This window comes from Schistocerca nitens, chromosome 5 (assembly GCF_023898315.1).
Source record: "Schistocerca nitens isolate TAMUIC-IGC-003100 chromosome 5, iqSchNite1.1, whole genome shotgun sequence".
Classification (NCBI taxonomy): Eukaryota; Metazoa; Arthropoda; class Insecta; order Orthoptera; family Acrididae; genus Schistocerca; species Schistocerca nitens.
Genome location: NC_064618.1, coordinates 563552683 through 563568085, shown reverse-complemented (window position 1 = coordinate 563568085; position 15403 = coordinate 563552683). Strand labels below are relative to the sequence as shown.

General features: G+C 40.1%; 1 protein-coding gene across 4 annotated transcripts in view; it reads left to right on the top strand.

Annotated features, from left to right (window-relative positions):
* Positions 1–15403, top strand: part of LOC126259229 (nucleobindin-2) — an 88318-nt gene that overhangs the window by 50023 nt on the left and 22892 nt on the right. For all 4 annotated transcript variants that reach the window (XM_049955845.1, XM_049955844.1, XM_049955843.1 and 1 more), the window contains exons 6-7: positions 2833–2935; positions 14301–14481. In XM_049955845.1, coding sequence (XP_049811802.1) covers positions 2833–2935; positions 14301–14481 — 284 coding nt within the window. The remainder of the gene's footprint in view (positions 1–2832; positions 2936–14300; positions 14482–15403) is intronic.

The following is a 15403-nucleotide window of genomic DNA, read 5'->3' as shown; positions in this document are numbered from 1 at the left end:
AGGAACAGCACCCAGCATATTTTGTTGCCAGTCTTATGTCAGGGAGGTGGGCTTTCCAACAGGGTAGTAATTGACAAACTGCCTATGGGCTTCTGTCTCGGGTTCTTCAGTCGACGTTCATCTAATGATTTTTCTGACATTTCGCCAGCACGAGTGGCTGGCATTGTCAAAGCTTCACCCTCCATTGCCGGTGGTGAACTGGAGCCGAGCTCGCAGGCGCAAACTATATGTACCCGGCGCGCCAACGTCCGAGGGCTTCTCCGCGGTCATTTCCGGTGCGGTTCTCCTCTTGCTACCTGCGACGGTCATTCGCCGCAGTACGGGAAGCCAGGATCCGTTCTTCAAAAAGGAGGGAATTTCGCCATCTCCCGAGAACTATACCTATGGAGGATATCATTGCCAACACCGAAGCAGCCATTCGGACCCTTCCTTGTGAAAGGGAAGAGGAAATACGCACGGAAACAGCCAGGATACTGCGCCGAGCAAAACCACCAGCTTGCAACCTGAAGAAAGAAGAGGTACAAGCCATTAAGAATCTCAACGCCGACAAGAGTATATTGGTACTGCCTGCTGATAAGGGGAATGCGACCGTCGTAATGAAGACCGAAGATTATGAGCAAACGATGTGAGACCTATTAGATCCGACGACGTACCGAAAACTAAGCGCAGAACCGACGCAGCGTATCACACGGAATACGAATCGATTAATCAAGGCATCTTCTCTGCCGGCGGACATACAGAGAAACCTGCGCAACACAGAAGCCCTACCACCTCGGCTGTATGGAATACCCAAGATCCATAAGAACAACGTTCCACTGAGACCGATCATTAGCGCTCCTGGATCACCGACATATAAACTGGCAAAACACTTGGCCTCTCTGCTCCAGCCACACGTAGGGAAGACTGACACATACATTAAGGACTCAGGACATTTCATTGAGAAGCTGAAGAAACTGAAACTTGCACCAAACGACATCTTGGTCAGCTTTGATGTTGTTTCGTTATTTACGAAAGTGCCACTCAGTGACGCTCTGGAGCACATCAGTTCCATTTTCCCGCAGGACATCAGAAAGCTCTTCCATGCAAGTCTCACCACGAGCTATTTCACGTGGAATGGCGATTTCTACGAACAGCTGGAAGGCGTCGCCATGGGTAGTCCTCTCAGTCCAGTGGTGGCCAACTTCATGGAACAATTCGAAGCACGGGCACTGGACTCGGTGATTTGCAAACCTAAGATGTGGTACAGGTACGTCGATGATACTTTCGTGGTGTGGAGCCATGGTGAAGAACAGCTCGGTGACTTCCTAAGACATTTGAACAGCCTCCATGCCAACATAACATTTACCATCGAAGTAGAAAAGGACAAGAAACTGCCATTTCTAGATGTGCTGGTCACAAGGGACGGCGAAAACCTGGGACACAGCGTGTATCGAAAACCGACACACACCTACCGATACCTGCACAAACTGTCAAACCACCACCCAAGCCAGAAAAGAGGCATGATTAGTATGCTCGTAACGAGAGCAGGACGAATATGTGAGCCGCAACACCTCAAATGAGAAATGCAACACCTGAAAACTGTCCTGAGGAGCAATGGGTACTCCACAAATTATATTAGAAGTGTCACAGAGCCAAACACTTGGCGAAGTAAGGAACCAGAAAAAAAAGTCGGGTACGGCCTTTCTGCCATACATTCCCAGAGTGGCGGACAGAAACGGCCGTATATTGCGCAAACATGGCGTAAAGACGATTTTCAAACCGACAAGGAAGATCAGAGACTGTCTTTGATCGGGGAAGGAGAAAAGAGACCCACTTGCAATGTCGGGAATATACCGTATACCATGCACATGCGGAAAAGTTTGTCGGAATGACTGGACGATCCATCAACACCAGGATCAAAGAGCATAAGCGACATTGCAGGTTGGGGCAGGTGGAGAAATCGGCCGTGGCAGAGCACGCACTGAATGAGACCGAACACGTAATAAAATTCGCAGATACGGAAGTTCTGGCTGTAGAGAAGCACTATCACACGCGCTTGTTCAGAGAAGCTGTAGAAATACAAAAACACGCGAACAGTTTGAACTAGAAAGAGAAAAGCCTTAAGGTAAACGGATCCTGGCTTCCCGTACTGCAGCGAATGACCGTCGCAGGTAGCAAGAGGAGAACCGCGCCGGAAATGACCACGGAGAAGCCCTCGGACGTTGGCGCGCCGGGTACATATAGTCTGCGCCCGCGAGCTCGGCTCCAGTTCACCACTGGTAATGGGGGGTGAAGCATTTTACAATGCCAGCCACTCGTGCTGGCAAAACGTCAGAAAAATCATTAGATGAACGTCGGCCGAAGAACCCGAGACAGAAGCCAATAGGCAGTTTCTCAACAAGTGGCCACTAAAGCCTTAACAATTTTGTAGGGTAGTAATTATGCATACAGTGTGACCTTCAGATTTAGTCCCAGTGAAGCACATGCAGGGCATGAGGAGATTGTATTTTGAGTGATCTTTTATTTTAGACCAAATGCTGTGAACATTTGTCGCAACAAACTGAAGTAATGAGAAACTCTTGATGATATGTATGATAATCTGCTCATAGATTTATATCCCTCTGAATCATTTATATCTTTTACCAACTGTATAATATTTGTGTTGGACTATTGGTTTGGGGACTCTTATTTTCCTCTTAGTGTACAATTGTATTCTTATTTTCTCTTATGCACCAATGGTCATTATTAGTATTACGCAAGAACTAGTGCTGTGTTAGTGCTTCAAGAAATGAATTAATTTTTTACTTTCATTAAGGTCTGAAAGTAATCCTAACTATGTCCTTATTGTTACAGCTCCACCATCCTGGTAGCAAGCAACAGCTTGAAGAGGTATGGCAGAAACAGGATCATATGGACAATCAGGAATTTGACCCAAAAACATTCTTCTACCTTCATGGTACGCATTATTTTAAACAGTCAGAAAATTTTGGTTTTTTATGTTCAGTATGTATGGTACACCTTCTATTCCATGGATTCCCACATAGTAGTTTGCAACATAAAATAAAACCACTGTTAAAAAATTGGGTAAAATTTTCTGTTTTTTGGTATGCAGTAATATTGTGGCCCCTACAATAGGAATGCTCGAACCTTGTTTCCTGTTACAACTGTTTTATTTGTCACACTGAGACTCTTTCCTGCAGGCAAAAGGGGTCCAAGCTATACAAGCTGAGTGGAGGAAAGCCGAACGTGTGAACACCAATCACTGTCTGATTATGTTGTTGTTTGGGTTTGTGAATGATCAGTGTTGTTATAATTACTAGGGAAATCCATAGATTCAGACTACCAGAGTGGGGGTGGCGCCACTATCTTAGTATTGCCTCGGTTCGGAAATATCATAGATCCGAGGCTGATGCGCAGAGCAGTCTGAGTTATAGTGAGGAAGTGTGTGGTCTCCACGTGACCTGTGTTCACATTTAGTGATTTTGCTGTTTCCTCTTCGTTTACCGCTCTCATGTCAAATGAAAACAAAATGGATTTCTGTAGCCGGGCGCTATCAAGTGAATTAAAATACATTCACATAATTACGGAAGGCTAATATATGTTATTACTTTCAGATTTTATTTTATTTCCACTTTTCTGACAGCCATGCATTAATCGCCTTGTAGAACAATGAAATTATTTTTGTTGGTTTGCTAAAGAAATTTGGTTTTATTAATCTTTTACACTGAGGCAGTCAATGTGTTTGAAACAAAGTGTTTAGTTCCACACTATTGGCCAATTTCAACTGCTCGCTGCATTTCAAACGCATATTTTCATCTTCTAGCTAGTATAATAAAGAATCAAAAATGAATTAATGCAGTACTGGTACTCCAAGAAAAATTACATCCCGAAACCCACACTGAAAAGCTTAATATCAGGCCAAGGCCTACTTCATTGGGAATCTGGACATACGAATGTGCTCTTTAAGTATGCAGTTTAAATGTGCCATTTTAGTATGTTTCACAAAATTTCGATGCTCTTGGAGTATCCTCTGATGTCTTTATCTTTCATGACATAATGTAAGATCTTTTAATGTTTTACACGTACGAACATCCGGAATTCCTGCTTCATAGCAGCTGCCAAAGCGTGGTGGCACCTGTTATCTGGCGCTCTCTGACGACTACTGAAACGAACCTATTTTTAACAGGTTGCGGGAAAATATTGTGAATGGTGGTTTGAAAAGTGTTACTTTCAAAGTAAATTTTGTTTTACGCAAGTTGAACTATGTGCAAGTATGTACAATGAATTTCTTAAATCACAGAGCGTTTGATGACGAACCACTTAGAAGTATTTCGAGCCCAGAAAATCAGACATTCATGTTGTTATTATGAGCAAATTGATGTAGTGCTACGGGAAGCTATCTCTCCTTTATGGTAGTTAATTTATTTGTGGAAAACTTTGAGGACAAGTCACTCACTGGACTCGGCTAAAAATTTTACTCGCACATTTGTGTGATGTATCTTAAAGTGTAACACGCGCAAAAAATATCAACATTATATGTGAAAGCTTATCTTCTCTTGCAGCTTATTAACCTTAGAGACCAATATTATATGTGAAAGCTTTGCTTTTCTTGTAGCAACACTATGTATATTAATTTAAAACATTAACTTTTCCTGTTTGTGTATTCGTGCTACTTAACAGTGATGTTGCTATTAGCTGACTACATCACGTGTCCTGTGGTCTGAATATTCGCTGTCATCGGCTGGCGGGATCACGTGACATGAGCTATGACTGGCTTACAAAAGCACATCGCAATCTCGATTACGATGGTTCGGAAAGTAACATGCGGTGTTTGTTGGAATTCGAATTTATACTTTTGTAATATGAAAATATGCAGCGTACATGTTGCTACACATCAAAAATCTTTCCAAAAGGTGTTTTCTTCCCTGAGTTTCATTTTCTAAAGTGCTGGGAAATTCTACGCCCATGTATAAAAACATAACCATTCAAAGGATTGATAAGTTTTACAATTCCGAGGGAAAATATACTGTCACTTAATAACACTGAAAAAGTGTGTTTTCATCTGGGAGAAAGTGTACTTTTAACCGGGAAATCTGGGAATTTTTTTTTCCTTGTCCGCGTATGCACCCTGTTTTACATTTAGTTGTATTAACACTTAAAATAATTTACTCTCTGTGGCCAACATGCTGCAACTGCGTCTTCACACACTTGAGTTCAGATGTTCAAGAGAATGCTCGTAGGTTGTTCATGGCCTTTGTGTTTTAAATGTCATCCACTTCAGTGAGTGTACTCACACTGGGTATTGTTTTGTTGTTAGGCAAACTGACTCGCCCTGTGGTTTTCCTTTGTTGGGATGATGGAGGATTGGAATTGTAGATAATTTTTCTGCCATTGCTGTGTAGGATGCTTTAATACAGTGTTTCTTAAACATTCTGAGTTCCAGGACCCTTGTAATTACATTGTGAAAAGCTGGAGCCTTTAAAAACTAATTTTTGGTCAAAAGCAACACTTATTATGATGCTTTATCCTCCATACTCACCTAATGTCCAACAATAAAGAAAAAAAAGTGTAACTGTGCTTCTAATTCTGTCTAGATTTTTTATATTACATATAATGTGTTTCATGGACTCCCACAAATTATGCTTGGACACTTGTCAGTGTATAACTCGGTAGTCAGCAGTTATTTCATTGTTAGTTACCAGTACTGACATGGCCAATTAGCAACTGGTTCCATCAGAATACAAAAGAAAAATGTAGTCACTTAGCTGTAACCTTGAAAACTGCCAAGAGCATTTCACTTTATTGTACATGTCCTCAATCACGAACTTTAAACAAAGTTTTCCTTGCAAGCTAAGTGACGTTTTAAGGAAGAGGTTCAAATCTGCCCATTTCCATCCTCTGGAATTGCTGTTCACAATTCTTGTGGAACATCTAACAACTACAACTGCTTGACAATAGACTACTATCCAGACATAGACTTCCAAAATTAATTTAGCAATAACTTTCAATAGGCGGATCACAAAATTGTATTGAACTTTAGAGAGAGGGGCTGAAAGCATGCATGTACAAGAAGAGTAATCAAACAGTGAGGGTCATCTCAACTCCGATATGCCACTGAACTCAGTGGGCACATGGGACAGGCACTATAAATTCTTATCATTATTGGCACCCTTGAAACAGAGAGTTCCTTGCACTCTGTGATTGGTGTGCAGCCAGATTTCTCAATCTAATTTATTCCACCACTCTCTTTGTATTTGTTAATCTTTCATAAAATCGATTGTCAAAAAATACCTTGTCTGCCATCTTATTATAAAAAATTTCCAATATCTTTAACATGGGCCTCAATTTTCATTTTCAAATTCTTTGTTTTTATGTTTACTCTCAACACCGTAGCACAACCAATTTGTTTAATGCCCTTTGCTTTATGTGGCATGCATGTTGTGTACATTACTTACTGACAGCTCCAATAGTTTGCCTAAAACATTACTGCCAGATTCACAGGGAATACTGTAAACAGCAGGAACTTTTGAGGTGTGAGCTATGTTTAACAGTAGGTTAATCATATCTTTTGTACTGCTTAAAACAATGGTCTTAATTTATGCATAAGAATTGTGGAGCTTATTCTGTTGATTACAACCTCACAGAAATATTAATAGGTTGACCTCTTCCCAAAGTCATGAATTATTTTTGTATTTGTTTCACAAGAATTTCTATGTCATACCTTTAAATCTGTAACTGTATTCTGTGAATGTATCTCAAATGCTTAAGTTCAGACTGCAGCCACCCTTCTGGTATAGATTGCACCAACTTCTTTAGTTAAAGGTATTGCTACCAGTAACTCGAAGGTTGGTTTAAACACCACAGTGCTTTACTAGATATGGTTGTATTGAAGGAGGTACACCATTGCTTTCGCTGTCCTTTGAACGAAAGCTTAATGTTCATTCCAAACCACAATGCAACTTGGTGCAGTGTGGGAAACTGGATCATGTATAGTCTGTAAGCTAAAGAGCAAGCAGCACTTGGGAGGGAGGGAACAGCCTTTCCCAGAACAACACTAAATCTGTCATACATGATGACATCTAACTGTGCAGCACACCGTGCAGTGATTTACGTAGATTTGGTTTGTGTGCGTTTAGTGGAAAATATACACCATCCAGGCATGTCTGCTCATGGTTTGTCACTGATTTACAAGCATAATGCAGAAAGGTTGGCATAACCTTGTGAAATAGCCTGTGTCTACTCACTTTTCAGTTTGCAGACAGTCTACAAAAGTGACGCCAAATAGCAATTGCAGATACTTGTATATGTCAAAAGGTTATTGATTACCATGATTTTCTGAGCTGATTTATGTGATACATGACAGTTGCTAATATCTACCTACTAGGTTGATCTTGGGAGGCGCATTGGTTTTCCACCAGTTTTGACAGCAGTTTCAGAGTTGTGTTGGGTACGAATCAATCGTTGATTGGATATTAACTGCTGACTTAAAAGTTACTAGTGAAATGGAGGCTGCCGTTAGGCAAACAAATTACAAAAATCTGGTTAGCCCATTGACTTGACATGAGGCCAGTAACATTATTAACTTGGAGTCAGTTGAGGTCATTGAGCAAATTACCCAAGAGATAACGGTACTAAATGAGTGTGCCAGAATTATGGTATTTGTTATCCCCTATGTCATGCCCATCCCCAACCAGAGGGGAAAAAAGAAACTCAAAAGTTGGGGGGGGGGGGAATTGTGGGTTGTACTAGAGGAATATCATCCAGATCAGCGCATCCTATTCAGCAGTGTGGCAGTTCTCTGTTGACGAAGGTGTGGACAATTGTTGGGGAGCCCTGTCCTGTTGAAAGATGAAAGTAGAATAGTCAACAGCAATTTTTGACAGCAACCATAACTGCATGTATCCAGGTACACACGTGTCACCATCTGCTCAATGAAGAAAAAGGGGCCATGCACCTTTGTCTTGGATGTGACACAGAAGACACTCAGTTTTGGCGAATCCCTTTCCAGCTTCACACCCTTGGGACATGTAGCAATTTGTACTCCACATTGTGACGACTCACTTATCCTGACAGGTTGAAAGTTGCCTTGCCACTGAATACCAATGTCCCTGCAGAATCACCACCGTCTTCCATAGCTTGCTGCATTTGGGTAAAAAACTTTGATCGGTAGGCATAATCATCTAGGATCAGTTGTTGTATCAGTTGTAAATGGTTGGGTTTGAAATGCAAATGTATTGCAAAACATTCCACACTGTTTTTTGCAGAATGCCCTGGACAGCTTGCACAAACAGTTGATTTTTGTGGGCTGCACATGAAGCTCTGTCTAATGCACTCCATGATTTCCTCTGAGACATGTGGTTGCCCCACGCTTTTCCCATTACACAAACAAGAAGTATCGCAAAATTGGCATAATCAACACAAAATGCTCTGGTAACCAGGCTGAGCTTTTCCATATTTGTGTATGAATGTAAACTGAACACCTGGTACCCATTGTAATACATAAAAACTCTTCTCCTGCATTGCCACCATCTTATAGAGTGCTATCACAGGCCTTCCATTTAGTGCGTACACGAGCCACGGGGCAAATCTTTTTAAAAGTGCCGAGTATGTGTATCTTTCCATGTATCATTCATCTTTGTGTGTTGTTTACATGTCAATAAACAGTGCTTTGAAACCTAATGCTCATTTAGGCTAACCCTTTGCTTAAACTTATTGGCTTTAATATACACACAAAAAAAAAAAAACATGCACAAATAGCTTTTCAGTAAAGAGCTGAGCATTAAACTGGTTACATAACAACTACAAACATAAAGTCCATGAAGAATATATATTTAGTGTGAACACAAAACACTCACTGTTTACCTTTGCTCTGACATCTGTATTGAATCAAATACATGACTGTCAGAACATGAATGTGCTTTTGAATGCTGAGCATGCTGAGATAGTGTGGGATAAGCACATTGGGGAGTCTTTCTAAATGTGCAGAAAAAATTTAGCATAACATTCTGAATGTGCGTTTGTACACCCAGTGATATGGAAGAATGCCACCTATATTACATGCCCACCATCTCTTCAGTACAGAGTCAAAAGATGCCATAGTGGCTTTCAGTTGAAGCCCATTGTATATAAGCAGTTTTTAGGCATCAGCAAATTGAAGATCTCTCGAAAACCCGTCATTAATTGTGTGCTTTGCTGTAATACACTGACGGAAAAAAATTGCAAGATCACAGGTTAATGTAAGTGCAAGGTCAGCCATTACAAACTGATGTAACTGCCAGAATCTTGAATGCAAGCATGCAAATGTGCGTGCTTTGTGTTATACGGGTGTTGGATGTCAGTTTTTGAGATGGAGTTCCATGGCTGTTGCACTTGGTCGATCAATACAGGGACAGTTAATGTTTGTGGAAGACACTGGAGTTGTCGGGTGATGAAGTCTCATATGTGCTTGATTGGAGACAGATCTGGTGATAGAGCAAGCCAAGACATGATGTCGACACTCAGTAGAGCATGTTGTATTGCTACAGCAGTGTGTGGGCAAGATTATCTTGTTGAAAAACACTCCTCCCCCCCCCCCCCCCCCCCTTCACTGGAATGCTGTTCACAAATGGCAGCACAACAGGTTGAATCAACAGGTGGAGTACAGGTCTGCAGTCATGGCGCATGGGATAACCACAAGAGTGCTCCTGCTGTCATAGAAAATCACACTCTAGACCATAACTCCAGGTGTACTTCTAGTGTGTCTAGCATGCAGACAGATTGGTTGCAGACCCTCAGCTGGCCTCCTACTGACCAACATATGGCCATCACTGGCACCAAGGCAGAACCAACTTTCATCAGAAAACACAATAGACATGCATCCTGCCATCCAATCAGCTCTTGCTTGACACCAATGAAGTCACAAACGGCGGTGATATGAGGTCAGTGGAATGCTCGCAACAGCACCTGGCTCAGATCTGCTCTTATAGTAAACTGATTTATAACAGTTCATTATGTCAATGTGGTGGCGACTGCTGCTCAAATTGCTACTGCAGATATAGTAGTACAATGCATCAGAGTCACATGCTGAACACGATGGTCTCCCCTTTTGGTAGTGCCACGCGGCCACCTGGAGCCCAATCTTTTTGCAACTGTACATTCTCGTGACCACTGCTACCAGGAATCGTATAGTGGCTACATCCCTGCTGAATCTTTCTGCAGCATCACAAAAGGAACATCCAGCTTCTCATAGCCCTATTACACAACCTCATTCAAACACAGTGAGGTGTTGATAATAGTGTTATTGTCACCTTAAATGTATTCTTGACTAACATCAAGTCAACACATTCAGTCTCAAAGGTAACTAGTGATCATGACCATTACAGAATGTATTTAAAGCAAACATGAGCTGCATCCTCATAGTGAAGCTAGTAGTACCACTCTTATGCGATTAACACAAGAGCTGAACAGGCATAACACCTACCAACTTTCATTTATGTTGCACAATTCCTTCATGGTATTGTGAGTTTTTTCCATCTGTGTCAAACAATGGTAAAACATCATATTGGTGGCGAAAGAATTTTTGTAACTTCCGTATTATGAAAGTGTGCTGTTTCAAAGCAGTGGCACACTGAGGACCCATAAGAAACGCAATGTTCTTGGTACAATTTGCTATAATTAAATGTCAGTTAATAACATATCTAGGATTAAAGATAATATATCTAGGATTAAAGCTTTCGGGATATAGTAAGACATAAAGTGTGGTCATACAAAATTGGTGGTCCGTATAGTGAAACGAGTAGCTTCATAGAATTGTAAGGTTTCGGATGGTGCATTACTGGTTTGTGTCTCACTGAGTCCAAAAAATATTTTACTAGCATTCTCATTTTTTTATCAGTTCTGATACTTTATTAGTGTAATAGAAAAATATTCTATAATATTCAATGTTATGTGAATATAAGTGCTGCTCTTTCCAAGGAGTGAGTTTGTTCAATTGGCTTATTCTACAAGACAGCTTTCACTACTTGCAGCAAGATATTTTGCACTTTCTTGTTTTAAGTTTTGTAATTCACATTTTGCAAAGATTCTGCTGCTGAATAGGAACAGTGATCAAGTAAGAATGACCTTAGTGTTTTACTAAAGAGTATGATTAAATAATTTCTTATCTTATGTGAAAAGCTATTGTAAATTTGTATTGCATTAATTTTAATGGAACTTTTTTAAGCCGATGTATTTATTGACTGGACGTGGTATTTCCCTTTTTGCCTCATAACATGTCCATGGATACTGAAGTTTTTATTTTTGTATACTACAGGCAGAACAATATGACTAGAATTTGGACAAGGAAGCAAGTGTGTGTTTTAATAGAGCTAATGTAGCAAGTTTGCATGCATCCAGTTTGTGAACAGTGTGCATCCAGTTTGTGAACAGTGTGATGTACGAGCCAGATACAGGTGCCAACTGCAGCTGGAGCACGATGCGATTGCATATACCACATTGAGAAGTAGTACCATATCCACAAGTCACATTGTTTCTGACTGTTCAGCAGCATGTTGCACTCACCATGCTCTATGTTGACATCCAAAAGCATGCCCCGTGTGCTGACAACTTTAGGGTCTCCTTATTCTTTGTGAAGTTATGGCTGCAATCTCATTATAGTCGCCCACGATACAGTGTATGAACATAAATATCTCTATTAAATGATACTAATGAGTGTTATTGGCTGTGACTGGATTCAACAAGATAATTCTGTCAATACCAAGTTCTTGCTAGGCTTTCAGTCAAGGTGGTGCATATAATTCTTTATTCTTTTGTGATCATCAAACGATCTGTTGTTCACAGAACAATTTTCCAGTTTGCAGGCTGATCTCTACACTTTCAATTGCCTGACATTATGCTAACACTGCTGTGCTGTGCAGTTCCAACCATGCACAATCATTTGAAACATATGCTGCAGCATATAAACGAAGTCAGAGCATAAATAAAAGTTTATCATGCATGTATGTAAGAATACAGTTGCCATCTGTATCAGTGTGTCAGAAAACATAAGCTTAAAACTTCAACACTACTGACAGCTTTTGTTGCCAATAAAACATTAAGCAGTTTGAAGTTCACGTTATTCAGCCTACGGACATGACCAGTGACCTCTAGGCAAACTTCATGTGGAAGTATTTGATATAGTGCAGTATCCTGCTATGAAAAAATGAGATGTATCACGATTACCATGCTCATTCTTATAAGAACCATCAGTTTCAAGAATTTTGCTTGTACTTTGTAGCAGTAACTTGGCACACCTGAAGAGGAGTGAAAGCTGTCGTCACATCTGCCGGTAAGCGTATGGATTTGGCACACAAAAGCTCAACTTCAGTTGTTCCAGAACGAAGATGAATAAAAGTTTTAAATATATATTGTGGATTGTTCATAATATCACATCTAAACAGGAGACACTGCTTTGTTGCTTTGAAACAACATAACAGATTTTTTGCACTAGTTAAGATTTCCTGTTAAAAACATTGATATTTCCTTAACTTCAAAGTCTTAGAATATTGGAATTTATGTTAGGAAATAGCTCATCTACTCAGGTACCCTCACTTTTTTATGCTCTTCCCAAGATGTACTGCTGAGTGAGGCTGCGTAACAGTTAAGGAACTAGACTCGTACTTGGGAAAAACAGATTTACAATATCCATCCGGCCACTTCGATTAACTTTTGCCACTTCGATTAACTTTTTCTAAAGGTGCTTTTACTACAGGTCATATTTTACTGCCTGGCAGTTGTCAATGTATTACTGTGGGGTTAAGGGTGTTTGCCATCAAAGGTGGAGAATATTTCATATTACATTGCAATATCTATCTCTCTCCCTGTCTCAAAATGCTTCCCTTCCGCCTCACCTTTGCTTTCTACTTCTCTCATTAACAGTGCTGCAGCCACAATAGTGTCTCGCTTTTGTTTGAAAGTTTACATATGGTCATTCATTAGTTGTGCACAGCAACAGAGAAGTGGACAAATGAGAGAATTAAGAATTTCATAAACACAGTTTGTCTAGGACCAGAGCTATGGATTGTCGAAAATAATGTATAGAAAGTTCACAGTCAGAAAAAGGATTGTTGGCAAGCTGTTGCTGATGAACTTAGAATTGCATCTGACGAAGCACACAAAAAATTCCGAAGTCTTCAAACCAAGTCACATGCAATGTAAAAATGATGCCAAGGAAGAGTGGAAGTGTAGGCAGCTCTTCAGTCACATAGTTCACATTTGATACCATGAGTTTCATATTTCTCGAGATGGGCCTGAAGCAGGAATTGATAGTGTAAACAGTGGTGTGCGGGTGAAAAAAAATAAAGCATAAATAAAAACAGTATCCTTATTCCAACTTACCATAATGAAATCCTTCATTTATCCTACCAAAGCATTGCATACTTCTGGTACCAAGAGGTTTATTGATGAATAGTGCTCTTTAAAGAGGTACGTTAAAGTTTCTAGAACCGCCAGTAGTTAACAAGTGAAGGGTGATTGCCAGCTGGGTTGTAACTGGTATACACTCTTCCATGTATGTGTTGGTTTTGGCAGTTCTTGGACCACTTGTACGAGATATTTGAAATCATGTTTTGCCATTCAGAAAATGTATGTATCCAGTGTCAGTTCACGAGTTACATTTTTTTGAAGCATTCAGCTTACCTAAAAAAGAACACATCCTCAAAGTCCAATGTCTCTTATTATTTCTAACTTTATTCCTTGTGTGACGTAAAAGCAGGAAAGCCACACTCACTTCCACTACCTCATGTTCATCTTTTTTTTTTTTTTGTCGATCAGTAAGGGTCGCCGTGTAAACACCTCTGGCTTAGAAATGTATAACCACCAACATTGCCAGACAGCAGTGGCCGTTAATGTTGTTGTACATGTAGCCACAATGTTACCAAACAACATTATTGGGATATATTGTCAAAAGTGTGTGATTTTTATGGTCCGTGTAAAGGTGTCAAAAGATTTCCCTAAATTACTTCAGGATGAATGCTGGAATTGTCCCTTAAATAATTGCAGTTCTCCAGGAAAGCAAGTGTTTCATGTCTAAAGACCTTGCTGTCAGTGATACACTAAACTCTTGCTCCCTGGTGTCAGAGATGCTCCCATCAGAGAACCATTCAGAGCCTCAAATTACCCCTGGCCAAAGTCCATACACTCTAATGCCTTTGTGTATCAACTTGCCATCTGTTAATAAGATAGTATTGACTGGTTATTGGTAACAATCAGATGTTGCTAGTTAATATAAGGTGTATTATAAACTGACTATTGCATACCAATAAAACGTAGCATAAAGTTAAGTAACTTTATTATTATTTTTACAGATTTGGATGGAAATGGTGCTTGGGATGAACAAGAGGTAAAAGCACTATTTTTGAAGGAACTGGACAAGCTGTATAAATCTGGAGCACCAGACGCTGACATGAGAGAACGAGTGGAGGAAATGGAAAGAATGAGAGAACATGTGTTTTCCGAAACTGATACCAATAAGGATGGTCTAATCAGGTAGTACTCTAGAAGTGTTTTCTGTGGTGTTGTGAATTTATAGTCATTTTTTACATTGCCTTAGGGCAAGGGGCATTCAGTATTGAGAGTCCACGCGCATTCTGCACCCCGCCAGTGGGCTAGGTGGGCAAAGTGCTTAGTGTACTGAGGAAATAATATTGTTACAGCATCCATTTAATGGAAAACTGTTAATGAGTTACGTTTGTGGAACATGAGATTTCTTTTTATTCATAAGTGAGAAAATATTTGTGTCACACACAGAAGACCCCTTTAGTGTTGGGTTGTGAAGTTTTTTCCCTTTTCATGAACGAGCAAAGCTTATTACAACCAAATGCTGACCAAATTATAGATATGATGGCTGCATTTCTGTGTATTTTGGGATACTCTTCTGCTCGTACCATTGGGGCAAACTTGTGCTACTGTAATATCTGTCCTTGAGAAGAATGCAGCTTTGTAAACCAATCACTTCTAAGTGCATTTCTAAAGTTAGAGTATCAGGTGCAACACAAACAGAATGCCAAATAATATCAATTTATTTTGCAGGTTATGAAGCCTTGTCTAGTGGTCAAATTGTACAGTGTTTTGGTAAAAAAAAAAAAAAAATTATTTTGGATGTGTAATGGTAGTGATGAGCCATGTGAAATAATTTAGGTGGTTTCCTATACCAAGATAACTTTCAAAAAAGACAGAGTTTGTCCATTAAAGCACCAATTTTAGATATTTTCCCTGATGTGTCCCATTAAGTTATTAAAGCATATTTTATGAAGGATAGAGGCTGTTTGTGTGCAATGGAACAAGGTATGGACTCGGGCTCAGCAGGTGAGCTGCGATTGCTCGTGCTGGGCTGATGGTGCAGAGTTAATATAGCTTGCGTTAGTGAATGGAGAGAATGCAACGCAGGCATTTCCACTTCACTAATTCA